Source organism: Dermacentor albipictus, chromosome 2, assembly GCF_038994185.2.
Source record: "Dermacentor albipictus isolate Rhodes 1998 colony chromosome 2, USDA_Dalb.pri_finalv2, whole genome shotgun sequence".
In the NCBI taxonomy this organism is placed as follows: domain Eukaryota; kingdom Metazoa; phylum Arthropoda; class Arachnida; order Ixodida; family Ixodidae; genus Dermacentor; species Dermacentor albipictus.
This window is the reverse complement of record NC_091822.1, coordinates 89,742,519-89,759,557: the sequence shown is the minus strand read 5'-3', so window position 1 is coordinate 89,759,557 and position 17,039 is coordinate 89,742,519. Positions and strand designations below refer to the sequence as shown.

General features: G+C 46.1%; 1 protein-coding gene across 2 annotated transcripts in view; it reads right to left on the bottom strand.

The window, feature by feature from the left end:
* LOC139055994 (glutathione S-transferase 1-like) overlaps positions 1-17,039 on the bottom strand; it is a 36,326-nt gene that overhangs the window by 6,993 nt on the left and 12,294 nt on the right. For both annotated transcript variants that reach the window (XM_070533728.1, XM_070533727.1), the window contains exons 3-4: positions 6,305-6,455; positions 1,894-2,064 (exon numbers count right to left, since the gene is read on the bottom strand). In XM_070533728.1, coding sequence (XP_070389829.1) covers positions 1,894-2,064; positions 6,305-6,455 — 322 coding nt within the window. The remainder of the gene's footprint in view (positions 1-1,893; positions 2,065-6,304; positions 6,456-17,039) is intronic.

Below are 17,039 nucleotides of genomic sequence, written 5' to 3'. Positions count from 1 at the left end.
TATATGGATGACATAGAGAAAGTGTTAACAAAGGTAATTCATCGTGGTGCGACATACACACTCTGTATAGCATTATGTGTTTTGTTCTGAATATATATATATATATATATATATATATATATATATATATATATATATATATATATATATATATATATATATATATATATATATATATATATATATATATATATATATATACGCAATTCTTAAGGTTTTAATGCATTCGTATTCTGAGAGTACTTCACGTACTCTCCGGGGGCCTATCTATCTATCTATCTATCTATCTATCTATCTATCTATCTATCTATCTATCTATCTATCTATCTATCTATCTATCTATCTATCTATCTATCTATCTATCTATCTATCTATCTATCTTTGCGCGTGTGTTTGTATTCAACCATTCACCCGCCTATCTGCATCAGTGGATAGTCCATGGGTGAAAGGGTAGCGAATCGGGCTGCTGTGATGAGGGAACAGGGTTCGAAAGCAACCGTCTGATCAAGTGTAGTCACTGAGTATGTGGCAATGTGTACATACGTGCCGCTATTCAACGACCCTTTATCGCGCAGACATGGATCACTTTAGGTACCGGTCGGGGTAGCTATCGCTGCTCGTAAGAACTCTTTGACACCGATTTAGAGCACTGGGAATTGGCGCCTCGGTCAGCGCCAGTCTTCAGTAATCTGTTTCAGGCCGACGTGGGCCGCTGGAGATGCACCAGAAAATGTATGCTGCTTTTCAGTGAGCGTCTTCGGCCCCAACTTGGGAAACTAGGGATGTGCCACCATTAATGTGCCATTCTACCATGATGAATAATACCCCTTAAACTTCTCCGATGCTGAGCGGAATCGCACGCACTGCACAAGCGTTCCTCAAAGACAGCAACGGGATGCATTTGCAGGTCACGCCACAAATGCACTCGGTTTGTGCCGCCTTTCAATGAAGGTCTTTCACACCAACGCTTCAGTGAGCTGCGCCATGAATGCCCTAGCTGAGTGCCGCTCTTCAATGCACCTCTCGCCAATTTGAGCCACTGAGTAGATGCCACTGAGTGTGCGGCAAATGACGTGCGGCAAAGGAGTGGCCTCCGAGACGCTTCTCGTCTTTGAGGCCATGCATTGGCTTCACGGCAGGGCCACTATATGGCCCTAATGAATACATTGTTGCACCAAAAAAGGAAAATAACGACTTGGGAATCAAGAGTACGAAACGACAGATACTGCGCGTTCCAAAATCTTCCAAAAGATTTTGCGTTCCCAGGCGTTGAATTCTTGAAAGTGGAAGTGATGGGTTTAGTGCTTGATTGACTGGACACTTGTTTGTAAACTATCAGGACAGAGAGCTTTTGACTAGTACTCCCAATGTAACCCACCACAGACTACTATAGCTCTGTGGTTCAAGTTTCTGAACCCCACGGGCCTATGTACTCTAAGTACGCTCTGTGTTACAAATCGATTGCCTTTGTGCTTGGTCTATTTCGTTAGCGTCCCTCTTTATTCTCTTAATCTTTGCACCATACAATGTAGCCAGCCCAAACCACGCACCTCTTCTCACCCTGCGTGCTTTTAGATACATTATTTATCTCTGCTTTGCAAACCGAGGCGCTCAATGGTGTGAATTCAGTGGATTTCTCAGTAGTATGCGAAGGAAGCCTAAAACGCGCTCACAACGTGATACTAATTTCTAAAGAACACGCTTGTTTCAAATAGCAATAAAAATCTCGTAACCCAGCTTTAATACCCGTGAATACTATATCGTGCCGAATAATGAATGCGAAGTCTACTAACAAAAAAAAAGGTTGCTCAAACCACCGTTCCACAAACAGTCAGAAACGCCAGTGTTTGAACCTCATGCGTAGTATTATAAACCTCCTTGCTCGCCCCCTACCTCGAGAACCATGGCGAGGTGGGAGAGTACGGTAAGATCGGCGAGGGTGACGTTGTCGCCGACGGCATACATGCTGTCCCCGACTAGGTGCTCAATGTTGTCGAGAATGTTTTCTTCGTAAGTGGTCACTTCTGGAGCTGTGGGCGTCTTCTTGAGAAAAAAGCCAGGCCGCTGCGCAGAAAGTTAGCGGAAAAATAATCGACTGTCAACAGCGAGAAATATATATACCTTTTCAAATTACAAGGATATACATACCTTGTCAAATTAGAAGATGGTGATATGGGTCTTTGACAACAAAGCCAAATTAAGTATGAGGAATCGCAGCTTGACCAGCTTTCATGTAAATGTGCCCGCATCAAGACACACGAAGATGCCAAATTAAATCGTCAATTATAACAATTATGACATTAACCCGTAGACCATTCAGCCCAAAGAAATCATTGGGGCTGTGAAAACAAGGACCGTGCAAAAGTGCTCTTCATTCGCATAAAAAAGGCTGGAAGACAGTAGCATCATTGGCTGGTATTGATTCAAGAAAAAAATATGCATTGTGTTTATAAGAACATTCCTTACTCCTAATGTCACTGCGTATATGAAATATTTATGTGGTTCCCATTGTTGTTTGATTGTTTCTTTCTTATGTGATATTGTGCTTCACATTACTGCTTTGAGAGTTTCTTCGTAATATGATGGTGTAGTTTAGGCATATATGTGATAAAGCAACTTCGTTGTTACTATGGTATATATTTTTATATGTAGCAATAGTATGTAGTACACACGTCATATTAAAAACAGCCAACGAGTAAATTGCACACGCATTTGTGCGCCTCCATCTCCTTCTGCCATTACCATGACAAAAAATACCTCGTGGTCAAATAATTCAAAAAATTGACGCCGTGCATTAGAAGTGTACGTGCAACCGCGTCCTCATTTGGAAGGAATGGGGTGGGGGGTATGTTAGGGGTTATGTGTTGACAAATTTCACTTTTTGAATTATTCAAACCCTTTGCGGTAAATTTCTTATTGCAGCATCAGGAAGTGTTATACAAGTGTTATGCGCACATTTGTCTGGCAGCCTAGAAGCGTCGAATGTGGCACCAAATATGAATCCGGTAAAAAGAAAATACAAATCAGTCTTGCATCAAAAGTAAATTGTAGCGCATTAGACATTGAACTTCCCCCAAAAGACGACACGCAGACATATGAGTTACAACGGCCTTATTGGCGCGGTGCAAAGGTGCGTAGACGCACATGACATACAGGATGTAAAGCAGACATAACAAGCTATATAACCCTACAGACTTAACGCGTGCAAGGCTTAAGCACGCCTTCAACACAGATCAGGCATAGAACAGTTGAAGCAGGGAAGTTATTCCATTATTGCGAATGACCTGTTTGCGTTCCTTTTATGACGAGTACAACATTAGGGTTAGGCTGAAGGAAATACGTAATATAGAGGAATAATTGAAGCGGATTTCATGGACCCCGTAGGAGAGCAACATAGGAACACTCTTCCCGTCAATTTCTGGGCAAAGACAATGGTTTTCAGTGCTTACGTTAGACCTCTCTGGATATATTGCTCGGTATTCTTGTTTTCCATCTTCAACAAGATGTTTTGCATCCTCAACAATCGCGATCAAAAGTTTGGAAAACATGGCACTTGCAGCAAAAAAAATAAAGTACATTCAAGCATAGCCCCGCAGCTTGGAATTGGTTTAATACAATGTATTGGTTGTACGCATGCGCTCTTGATATCCGCCGGAATGCCCAGGTTGCGAAAAAAAAAAAAAAACGATCGCGGCCCATTTGGTCCTCAAACATTTGATCTTGAGTGTACGTGTGTTCCCTGCAAAAGAATGAGCTGATAGTCTGTGTGTCGTCTTTCCGGGGTTTTGCACTTTGCTTCTGCTGTGATTTACCTAATAAATACAGAGAAAGCTAAAGGAAATGTCACGAAAGACGGCCAGCCAAAGGTGTGGTGTAAATATGAGTGTTAAGGGGAATCGTTGCTGCAAGAGCTCGAAAAAAACACCTTCGCTGCAAATCTGGGTGAAATTCTATTAGGTCGCACAAGTATGCTGCTTACAATATTGTTTTGAATTTGTTTTGAGTGCACCGTTGATATTAAAAACGGTTTTGATAAAGTTATGATCGCTGAAGGTAGAGGCTCTCTTAGTCTTATCATTTCAATACAACAAAAAAATGAAATATGATAAAAGAAGAAAAACATAGCCTCATGGAATAGTAAAGTCTATGTTTACACTACCGCACAACATTACCACTGGATGAAATGCTTTACTGCCGGCAAGCACTGATACTATAGCGACACAGATTTCCGTACGGTTTTGTAAGCACGATACCATGTCATGCAAAATGTATTTTACATTTTGCGTGTAAATTACATCTAAGTTGCATACATCATTACTTCTTGTTTCTTTTTTAGCACATTCTCACCAATATATTTGACTCACCATTTCCTCAGCTTTCTTTCCTAACAGAAAATAAAGCATTTCACAGCATTTACATAGCATGCAGTCATTCCTTCAACGGTTGGTCTGATGTTCTCGGCAGTTGCGTGAGAAACGCCCAGGATGTCGTTTTAACCGATGCACTCAGTCTTTTTCGCCCCCTCCTAAACGAGCTCATAAACTTTCCTGATGTCAAAAACAGTGGTGTTGGTTGGCGGCCTTACCACGGTGCTGTTGCGGTGTCTGCGGGCAGTAGCATCCCTATTCCAACCGGAGCGAAATCGCGAATGCGATCGCGTGCTTTGATTTAGTTTAGCCCTGCCCTAATTCTCTTGCTGTAGCATTATGATGCGACATAAACCTCCGTGAGTTAATAGTATGTGCTGTGCGGTCAACTGTACGTCAATATATGTCAAGATCACCGCATGGCCCCATCCGTAGCTGCCGATGCTTACTGGATGCTGATTGTGTGAATTATCTAATAGATTTTCCTGCTACGTACGTATAGATATTTAAAACAAGTCGCATGTACAGTGCGTTAAAGGCAGTTTTATGAGCGTCAGAGCCTGAAAGTATTGTTCTGGTTGCATGCAAGCGCTGCCAAAATTAAAATGTACTCGCTACTTTCCCAGAAACCGTTAAGATGATACTGCGAGATAGGCTACAGTAGGTAAACGTTTCCGCGCTGTTAGGATAACATTTCGGCGGCAAAAGCAATATAGCTCTAAGCCTAATTTATGACTAAGCTTGCAGGAAACCCTTTCACGCCCCACACTGCTGCCCGCGTGTCGTTGCACTACGGAAGTGTGTAGTTGCCGAACGTTGATGTCGATTTGTTCTTGGATGCAGCTTGGCCACCTATGTGAGTAAATAATTAGTATAAAGCTCTTATTTAGGCTCATTCTTTGCCGATTTTCATGGCTACGTTTATAACGCGTTCTATGTTTGTATAGTACACCTGCATACGGTTTTTATTTTATTCTTGCAGAATCCTAACGCCTGAATTCAGGTTACGTTATAACGTCACACGATCCGGAGAACCGGCAGAATATGAGTGAGCTGCGTAGATAGAGCTGAACCTACCGGACGAAACATGGTTCGCTAAATAAGGAGACTCTAAAATAAACACTGGAGAAACATCAGTCCATCGGAGCGCTTCAGGTGATTAGGCATGAAGAATTATGGCAGAGCCCATATCATAACTAGTACTAGTTATGACGACATGACTTAATGACTGATGACATGACAAATGAATAAGGGCAACGAGTTGACGACAAGTGTGTAAGGACAATGACGTGACGACGACTACATCACGAAGCCTGTATGACGACGATGGCGTGACGACGACATAGCGAGAGTTGGTTGATGAAGCTGAGGTGGTCACGTTGGAATCAGCTTTGTCGCCTCACGATGCGGGTGTGACATGGAATCCATGATGACTGTGCGAATACGGTGGCGTGGCGATGACGGCATGACGAAAGTCGGATGATAAAGCTTGAATGACGACAGCGCAACGAACATGTACCTAGCACATGCATAACACGAGCACATATATAGTGGCCCATTCAATTAGACAACTTAGGCCACTGGGTCGCCGTAAAAGGATAGATAGATAGATAGATAGATAGATAGATAGATAGATAGATAGATAGATAGATAGATAGATAGATAGATAGATAGATAGATAGATAGATAGATAGATAGATAGATAGATAGATAGATAGATAGATAGATAGATAGATAGATAGATAGATAGATAGATAGATAGATAGATAGATAGATAGATAGATAGATAGATAGATAGATAGGCAGGCAGGCTGAAAATAGCTGAAGTAGGCAAAAAACGCTAATTGCATTAAAACACAACCAACTTTGACCGCGTGCCGAAAAAGTTTGTTAAGCACTGCGACCAAGATCTCGAAAAAAAAAGCATGCGCACTTACGAAGAAAACCGCTGCCAGGGGATGGACAGCATGCACAGTGCCTGAAAGTGCGGCCAGTGTCTGGTCTATGCGCGTCCGTGCCTTGATTTCATCGGGGTACAGCTCGGATTTGGGGGCGTACTTGCGCAGCAGGTAGCAGGCGATGGCTGAGCTGGAAGAAGAGAAAGGAACAAACGAGTGAGCACATTGACGGACCCACCATCATATTACAATATCACTTCTTTTCTTTGTTCATCAGAATGGCCTTAATGTTTAAGCAGGTGACTGCACCTTGCTGGGGCGATATTTGCGATATCAACTTAAGTTCTCGCTTTTGATTGTCCGTAAAGCTTTCACATCCCCGTTCTGAAGTCAGCTACTGCTATCCCTACTGAACTTAGAAAAAACAAACCTTGCAAAATGAGTTCAGAGCCATGACTTAACATTTCTTCACACGCCAAATTGGCAGCCGCTTCTGCTTTCATATTTCTTTAGTCCAGGTGTTCTTTTACGCGAAGTACCACCTTGATGAAAGAAATCAGTACTTACTAAAAGTATCCTGCCGATTGGTCAATAATACCCTACATAATGTGGCCGCAAATCACGCAAGGACATGTAAACATTACATGTGTACAAACATCTTCCTTTTTATGCATCCTAAAACAAGAGGTCAGCTGAGAGCGAACCATCAAAGCCCGCAGGGACTTAGAACACAAATTTAATGCTGTGGGGATATTTTATATTATGAAAGGCATTTTTATATCACAAAGTAATGAACTGCAGACACATACAAACTTTTACATTAAAAAGCATACTATACAAAATTGTTATGGCATTGTTGGATCGGTGCAACGGTTATCAAGTGTTACTTTGTTACTGTGCGCAGCGTATCTGATGTGCGCGGTCGGTCGCTGCTCACATATGCTAGTGTATCGCTAGCCAATGACATGCCTCGATTGCACCCAGCCTTCCTTTATAATTCGAAGCCTCTGAATCGTTTTTGTCTGTTATGTTCATGTTGCTGTCCGAATGAATACTTGACCTTACGGCGTCAGTGAACAACAGACATAACTTACGCCCAACTAACAATAAACTAACCTGAGGAAAACCAATTTTCATAACAGACCTTTGTCATAGTATGACCCAACTATCTGCGAACTTTACCCATCTGCATCTATTCGCCTATAGATGCGAATTGCTTGAAAATAACTTTTCCTAGCGCCACACACTAGACAGGGTGAACGAACCACCGGAGCCTGGAAAATTCACCGACGATTACGATACTCCCTAATGCGAAATTTGAACGCATCTCAGTACGTGTTTTATCCCGCACGTACATACCTTCCATTGTGATTATACATGTACACCGTTCAGGAAGAGAACGCTGTGAGCACCACACTATGTTTCCATATAAACGACGCGCTTTTATGGCGCCATATCGTAGCCCTTGTTGCGGGACAGCCCGTCTTGCGTGGCACGATGGTTTTCTTCTTACGCTTTCGTTCCACCAACGATGAGAGCTGCCCTTCGTCGCGGCGAAATTGTGCCATTAGTGTCAACGGAGGCAACACCCAATGGAGCGTCAAATCGAGTCTTAAGGGCCGTTTAAGGGCCATTTATAGTCCGACGTAACGCCCGCGCGCGGGCACGCTACGTCACGTCGGCGAAGACGACCCCTCTATAGTCGGGCGCACCGGCGCAGCCAACGTAAAGGCCCGTTTATAGTCCGACGTTATCGGCGCGCGGGCGAGCGTCGTTCGCGGTCAGTCACGCTACGTCGGTTGCGCTGCGCCAGCCGAGATGCCATCCCCTCTATACTTCAACGCGCGCGCCGTAGGCTGCTGTCTTCAGAGCATGCGCAGAAGGTTCGCCAAGTCGCGCGCCGTCCGCAAAAGCCCGTCTGCGGAGTTGTGTTGGCGCCTTTTTCTCCGCGCGCAATGCATTGTGGTGCGACAGTTCCGCCGACTTCGACGCGCGAATGGCTCCGGAGCCAAATCGGCGCCGGGCCCGTCGGGGCGCGTCGGAAGCCGCCAGTTACGTTGGCTGCGCCGGTGCGCCCGACTATAGAGGTGTCCTTTTCGCCGACGTGACGTAGCGTGCGCGCGCGCGCGCGCGCGCGTGCGTTACGTCGGACTATAAACGGCACTTAAAGGCCAAGATATAGTCCGGCGTTCTCGGCGCGCCAGGCCGCGGCAGGCGAAGTCGGATACGCTGCGCTAGCGACGCCAGGGGTGCAAGAAATTTGCCTCCTCTAGAGTTCGGCGTGCGCGCGCAGCTCGAGGCTGGCGCCATCTGTGCGTCCGGGAGCGCAACATCGCCGCGGCGAACAGCTGTTTACATGGCGCATGCGCGTCGTTCGGGTAGCGCGCACGCTTCTCGTTCCGCGCCCTGTTTGTGCGCTAAAAGGAAAACTTTTGCGGGATGGCGTTAACTTGTCCTGACAGCCAGAAAAAAAAAAACATAAGGTTTTACGTGCGAAAACCACTTTCTTTCTGACCTGGGCTTCCTTAACGTGTACCTAAATCTAAGCACACGGGTGTTTTTCGCATTTCGCACCCATCGAAATGCGGCCGCCGTGCCTGACAGCCAGAACATCGCACTCATATTGCTAGTACTTCGGCTACGTCAAAAACGGAAGCGGACCATGTATGTACATGCGAAAGCTATTCGACAAGCGCCCTCAACTCGGCGACTACCACCAGCTAGTACAGGAGCTGCGAAATGCAGCTTACCTGGGGCGAGACCACACTGCTTTCGTATAGCTTCCCACGCGTTGTTCTTGCGCTCTGTGTCGCGGTGGTCCATGCGTTTCACATCGTATACACATGGAAGGTTGCAAATCGCTTCAAGCAGGCGTCCTCACTAGCGCTGTCATCCCACACGGATGTTCAAAAAACCACAGCCGCACTGTCAGTACGCGCACCGCAGGCCGCCATTCTGCCTTCTGCTCGCTGCAGCGCGCAGTGCATTCTGGTCTAGCGGCAGCCGCGTGAAATAGAACACGCTCTATGTCCGCGCCGGCGGCATTGTGCTCGCCAAGCGCGCTTAAGCACGCCGGCTACGCCGGGACGCCGGACTGTAGAGTGCGCGCTTTTCACCGACGTCGCTTAACCGCGCCGCGCGTGGCCGCGCGCGCGCGTTACGCCGAACTATATCTTGCCCTTAACCCTCGCCCCCTCCCCCCCCCCCCCCCCCCCTCGGCAGCGCAGATAAGTTCGCCGACGCGGCTGCGAATGCCAAGGCCGCCGCCAACACAGCGGATGCGCAGGCCATTTCTCCTCCGCTCCCCCTCCACATTCCGCCTCATGTTTTCATTGTAGCCTCCTCCTCCAGTTTCCTACTGTAGCTCTCTTCTTTCATCCGCCGCTGCGCTCTGAGTTTGCTCTCTTTTTCGCTGTGCTTGTTCGCTTTATTACAAGGTATACGCAGAATCACGCCGAAGCTCAACGAAGGAACGGTCGTCTAAGAGCTGAGCTCTCAACAACTGGCGCTCAAAAGCTAATGCTTTTCGAAAAGAAGCTGATTTCGTGGCTCTATAAGCTACATACATTGCGAGAATAATAAGGGGAGTTATTAGACAGAAAGACTGCAATTAAGCGCCGTAAAATTGAAAACTTATTAGAATAGTTGCGGCTTCGACAGGATTGCTCGTACACTGATCATTCCTTATTATCGGCTTGAGTTGCAGTTTTACAGCACCTTTGTGGAAGACAAGGAGAGATTCCCAAAGTTCGCTCGTCATGACAACTTTATATTTCTAGCGACCACGGACTGGATTCAAATTCATTTGCAGGAGCAGGTAAGAGAAGCAAAAAAAAAATATTTGGGGCAGCTTTGCACTAGTGGCGCGAAGACGGCAAAACATCGAAGCTGGCGGCTCCCCCAAGGTTATTCTTGGCTCGGCTAAATTTATGCGTGGTTATGCTTCCTCCGACAATAGATCAACAATAGATCATATTCACACTATCAATCAGGTGATAGAGAAATGTGCGGAATATAACCAACCCCTATATATAGCTTTCATTGATTACGAGAAAGCGTTTGATTCTGTCGAAACCTCAGCAGTCATGGAGGCATTACGGAATCAGGGTGTAGACGAGCCGAATGTAAAGATACTGAATGATATCTATAGCGGCTCCACAGCCACCGTAGTCCTCCATAAAGAAAGCAACAAAATCCCAATAAAGAAAGGCGTCAGACAGGGAGATACGATCTCTCCAATGCTATTCACAGCGTGTTTACAGGAGGTATTCAGAGACCTGGATTGGGAAGAATTGGGGATAAAAGTTGATGGAGAATACCTTAGCAATTTGCGATTCGCTGATGATATTGGCTTGCTTAGTAACTCAGGAGACCAATTGCAATGCACGCTCACTGACCTGGAGAGGCAAAGCAGAAGGGTGGGTCTGAAAATTAATCTGCAGAAAACTAAAGTAATGTTTAACAGTCTCGGAAGAGAACAGCAGTTTACGATAGGTAGCGAGGCACTGGAAGTGGTAAGGGAATACATCTACTTAGGGCAGGTATTGACGGCGGATCCGGATCATGAGACGGAAATAATCAGAAGAATAAGAATGGGCTGGGGTGCGTTTGGCAGGCATTCTCAGATCATGAACAGCAGGTTGCCATTATCCCTCAAGAGAAAAGTATATAATAGCTGTATCTTTCCAGTACTCACCTACGGGGCAGAAACCTGGAGGCTTACGAAAAGGGTTCTTCTCAAATTGAGGACGACGCAACGAGCTATGGAAAGGAGAATGATAGGTGTAACGTTAAGGGATAAGAAAAGAGCAGGTTGGGTGAGGGAACAAACGCGAGTTAATGACATCTTAGTTGAAATGAAGAAAAAGAAATGGGCATGGGCAGGACATGTAATGAGGAGGGAGGATAACCGATGGTCATTAAGGGCTACGGACTGGATCCCAAGGGAAGGGAAGCGTAGCAGGGGGCGGCAGAAGGTTAGGTGGGCGGATGGGATTAAGAAGTTTGCCGGGGCGGCATGCCCACAATTAGTACATGACCGGGGTTGTTGGAGAAGTATGGGAGAGGCCTTTGCCCTGCAGTGGGCGTAACCAGGCTGCTGATGATGATGCTTACTCCGATAAACCTCCACCTCTTCTTCACCTGTCCCGCCTGAAACCTCTGTATTGTCAAAGAGTACCTCGATTTACTTTTGCTCTTCTCTGTCTGCAAACGTATCACACGAGTCGATCGTGTGATAACTTGTAACTGCACAGCTTCTGCAACTCGCTGACGTATCGCCGCAGTTTCACCGGCGCGATATTCGGAATTGGGCCGAAGTTGTCGCATTTGTTCTCGAGTAACGGAGCGGCTGCTTTCCCGCCGTGCTTCCTCTTTCTCGGGAGTGACGCTCTTTTCTCGCCTCACTTCGTCTCCTCGGAGACCTGGCTGGTCTATTGGCGCGGCCAGGCGCGGCGATGAAGCGGAGCTGTTTTTATACCCCCGTGGTGACGTCACGGCTTAGATCCGCATCTGCGCATGCGCGGCCTCCGTACGCGGCGGCACAGCTACGGTGAATCTGTGCTGGCGCGCGCGATGTCATCGTCGCTCGGCGAGGTTATGCTGCGCACGCTCGCCGGCCTAATCCCCAGCTTGAACAGCGCATCGCTGTTAATAGATCCCACGCACTGTAGGAATGGATGTGAGCGAAACTTCCTGTCCTGTTTGCGTTCACTGACAATATCTGGCGGTGATCTTGAGTGTTGACGTGATGTTAAATGTTACCTTACGCGTACCACTTGTGTTTGTCTACGTAGTACACAGAACACCCAGCGAGACGTGTTTGCTCGAGGCCTGTCGTGCGTCTTTCTTCCTACCTTGCGAGGAAGTCGGCACTGTAATTCCTTCCCACGAGCGTATTCCATCGTGGCTGGAGTGTTCAAGTACTGGAGGCGCTTGCTGAAGGCGCTGTGGTGCTTTAGAGCGACTTTGCGTCTTCACGTCCTATGTCAGTCGTCCACACGTAAAAACACAGCCGGTGTTTATTTTTTTTTACATGGCAGACACGTGCCCCATCATACCTTGAATTAGAATGCGTAGTTTATCTGCACCTCTTGCAATGTCTAGTATTAGCGTTCCTTTCATTGAAGAGACCCCAAATGAATGACGCTCTCTGCCGGCGCATTTGTTTCTGCCACAATCATCCAACGTATGCAAGTTTCCACGAATTAATGGTGGCTATTATTGGCCCGTCTGATCAGAGCCTTCGCTTTCTACTATACTATATCCCCATGGGGTTGTTGCACCTGAGTACCAAAGTAGGCGCTGCACGTTCTGAAATGCTTTGGCAGGGGGCTGACAGGTAATTACAGCCCCCCGCAGGAAATTGTGCCGATGGCCAGGGTAGGGAACCTACAGGCAAACCCTGTTTTAAGGTGGTGACAATATAAACATTTTTACTGCTACTTACCGTCAAACTTGGCGAGTACCCATATTGGTCCCCAATGTTGCTAGAAGTCACGGCGCATACCTGCTTTTTCTTTTTTTTTTGTCACCGTCTGATGCACCCGCGTTGGCACGCCATCTATTAAATGTCTTTAATTTAGTGTTATGCCAATGTGCACACGTAACCTGCATACTTAATTAAAAAATTAGTCGGCTTTTCCTTTTATTGTTACACATCACACATTTCTTTCTATTAGATGTCGTGCGTCACGTATAAAGCAAAAAAGTTATCAGGCACGTGGCGTACTCGTGGTAGTATTATAATGGCTCATTCACACCAGCGATTTGAGGAGGTCGCGCGATCATTTTCGACTCGCAACCAAAAAACTACCGAAAGCGAGTGACCTTCAGACCGGCAAGCGCGTCTGAGCGTGACCCGCAATCGCAATAGCGGCGATTATCGTTCTCAGCGAGAACTCTCGGAATATACGCGGAATTTGCCGCGACGCGGGAGGAGGCCGGATGTAGACACATGAAAGTCCACTTCCGGTCCGCCACTGATTGGTTTATCAGTTTTGCGACCACGGTCGCGCGACTGAAAAATCGTGCATAGAGCGACTGGCTCAAGATGGTCGCTTTTCGAGAAAGGGACCCTTTGCGACCATTTGCGACCGGTTGCGTGACCACTGTCAGTCGTCGGTGTGAATGAGCCCTTAGCTCGCACCAAGAAAGTGAACTGCATTAAGCATTGCCGTTGCCTTCCACTTGTACATGATATATAAAGGTTGTTTTTCGAAGTCATCATCATCATCAGCCTGGTTACGTCCACTGCAGGGCAAAGGCCTCTCCAATATTTCTCCAACAACCCCGGTCATGTACTAATTGTGGCCATGCCGTCCCTGCACACTTCTTAATCTCATCCGCCCACCTAGCTTTCTGCCGTCCCCTGCTACGCTTCCCTTGCCTTGGAATCCAGTCCGTAACCCTTAATGAACATCGGTTATCTTCCCTCCTCATTACATGTCCTGCCCATGCCCATTTCTTTTTCTTGATTTCAACTAAGATGTCATTAACTCGCGTTTGTTCCTGCACCCAATCTGCTCTTTCCTTATCCCTTAACGTTACACCTACCATTCTTCTTTCCATAGCTCTTTGCGTCGTCCTCAATTTGAGTAGAACCCTTTTCGTAAGCCTCCAGGTTTCTGCCCCGTAGGTGAGTACTGGTAAGACACAGCTATTATACACTTTTCTCTTGAGGGATAATGGCAACCTGCTGTTCATGATCTGAGAATGCCTGCCAAACGCACCCCAGCCCATTCTTATTCTTCTGATTATTTCTGTCTCATGATCCGGATCCGCAGTCACTACCTGCCCTAAGTAGATGTATTCCCTTACGACTTCCAGTGCCTCGCTGCCTATTGTAAACTGCTGTTCTCTTTCGAGACTGTTAAACATTACTTTAGTTTTCTGCAGATTAATTTTTAGACCCACTCTTCTGCTTTGCCTCTCCAGGTCAGTGAGCATGCATTGCAGTTGGTCCCCTGAGTTACTAAACAAGGCAATATCATCAGCGAATCGCAAGTTACTAAGGTATTCTCCATTAACTTTTATCCCCATTTCTTCCCAATCCAGGTCTCTGAATACCTCCTGTGAACACGCTGTGAATAGCATTGGAGAGATCGTATCTCCCTGCCTGACGCCTTTCTTTATTGGGATTTTGTTGATTTCTTTATGGAGGACTATGGTGGCTGTGGAGCCGCTATAGATATTTTTCAGTATTTTTACATATGGCTCGTCTACACCCTGATTCCGTAATGCCTCCATGACTGCTGAGGTTTCGACAGAATCAAATGCTTTCTCGTAATCAGTGAAAGCTATATATAAGGGTTGGCTGCATTCCGCACATTTCTCTGTCACCTGATTGATAGTGTGAATATGATCTATTGTTGAGTAGCCTTTACGGAATCCTGCCTGGTGCTTTGCTTGACAGAAGTCTAAGGTGTTCCTGATTCTATTGGCGATTACCTTAGTAAATAGTTTGTAGGCAACGGACAGTAAGCTGATTGCTCTATAATTTTTCAAGTCTTTGGCGTCCCCTTTCTTATGGATTAGGATTATGTTAGCATTTTTCCAAGATTCCGGTACGCTCGACGTTATGAGGCATTGCGTATACAGGGTGGCCAGTTTCTCTAGAACAATCTGCCCACCATCCTTCAACAAATCTGCTGTTACCTGATCCTCCCCAGCTGCCTTCCCCCTTTGCATATCTCCCAAGGCTTTCTTTACTTCTTCCGGCGTTACCTGTGGGATTTCGAAGTCCTATAGACTATTTTCTCTTCCATTATCGTCGTGGGTGGCACTGGTACTGTACAAATCTCTATAGAACTCCTCAGCCACTTGTACTATCTCATCCATATTAGTAATGATATTGCCGGCTTTGTCTCTTAACGCATACATCTGATTCTTGCCAATTCCTAGTTTCTTCTTCACTGTTTTTAGGCTTCCTCCGTTCCTGAAAGCATGTTCAATTCTATCCATATTATACTTCCTTATGTCAGCTGTCTTACGCTTGTTGATTAACTTCGAAAGTTCTGCCAGTTCTATTCTAGCTGTAGGGTTAGAGGCTTTCATACATTGGCGTTTCTTGATCAGATCGTTCGTCTCCTGCGATAGTTTACTGGTATCCTGCCTAACGGAGTTACCACCGACTTCCATTGCACACTCCTTAATGATGTCCACAAGATTGTCGGTCATTGCTTCAACACTAAGGTCCTCTTCCTGAGTTAAAGCCGAATACCTGTTCTGTAGCTTGATCTGGAATTCCTCTATTTTCCCTCGTACCGCTAACTCATTGATCGGCTTCTTATGTTCCAGTTTCTTTCGTTCCCTTCTCAGGTGTAGGCTAATTCGAGTTCTTACCATCCTGTGGTCACTGCAGCGCACCTTGCCGAGTACGTCCACATCTTGTATGATGCCAGGGTTAGCGCAGAGTATGAGGTCTATTTCATTTCTAGTCTCGCCGTTCGGGCCCCTCCACGTCCACTTTCGGCTATCCCGCTTGCGGAAGAAATTATAGACCAATCAGCTTACTGTCCGTTGCCTACAAACTATTCACTAAGGTAATCGCAAATAGAATCAGGAACACCTTGGACTTCTGTCAAGCAAAGGACCAGGCAGGATTCCGTAAAGGCTACTCAACAATAGATCATATTCACACTATCAATCAGGTGACAGAGAAATGTGCGGAATGCAGCCAACCCTTATATATAGCTTTCATTGATTACGAGAAAGCATTTGATTCTGTCGAAACCTCAGCAGTCATGTAGGCATTACGGAATCAGGGTGTAGACGAGCCATAGGTAAAAATACTGAAAAATATCTACAGCGGCTCCACAGCCACCATAGTCCTCCATAAAGAAAGCAACAAAATCCCAATAAAGAAAGGCGTCAGACAGGGAGATACGATCTCTCCAATGCTATTCACAGCGTGTTTACAGGAGGTATTCAGAGACCTGGATTGGGAAGAAATGGGGATAAAAGTTACTGGAGAATACCTTAGTAACTTGCGATTCGCTGATGATATTGCCTTGTTTAGTAACTCAGGGGACCAACTGCAATGCATGCTCACTGACCTGGAGAGGCAAAGCAGAAGAGTGGGTCTAAAAATTAATCTGCAGAAAACTAAAGTAATGTTTAACAGTCTCGGAAGAGAACAGCAGTTTACAATAGGCAGCGAGGCACTGGAAGTCGTAAGGGAATACATCTACTTAGGGCAGGTAGTGACTGCGGATCCGGATCATGAGACAGAAATAATCAGAAGAATAAGAATGGGCTGGGGAGCGTTTGGCAGGCATTCTCAGATCATGAACAGCAGGTTGCCATTATCCCTCAAAAGAAAAGTGTATAATAGCTGTGTCTTACCAGTACTCACCTACGGGGCAGAAACCTGGAGGCCTACGAAAAGGGTTCTACTCAAATTGAGGACGACGCAACGAGCTATGGAAAGAAGAATGATAGGTGTAACGTTAAGGGATAAGAAAAGAGCAGATTGGGTGAGGGAACAAACGCGAGTTAATGACATCTTAGTTGAAATCAAGAAAAAGAAATGGGCATGGGCAGGACATGTAATGAGGAGGGAAGATAACCGATGGTCATTAAGGGTTACGGACTGGATTCCAAGGGAAGGGAAGCGTAGCAGGGGACGGCAGAAAGTTAGGTGGGCGGATGAGATTAAGAAATTTGCAGGGACGGCATGGCCACAATTAGTACATGACCGGGGTTGTTGGAGAAATATGGGAGAGGCCTTTGCCCTGCAGTGGGCGTAACCAGGCTGATGATGATGATGATGATG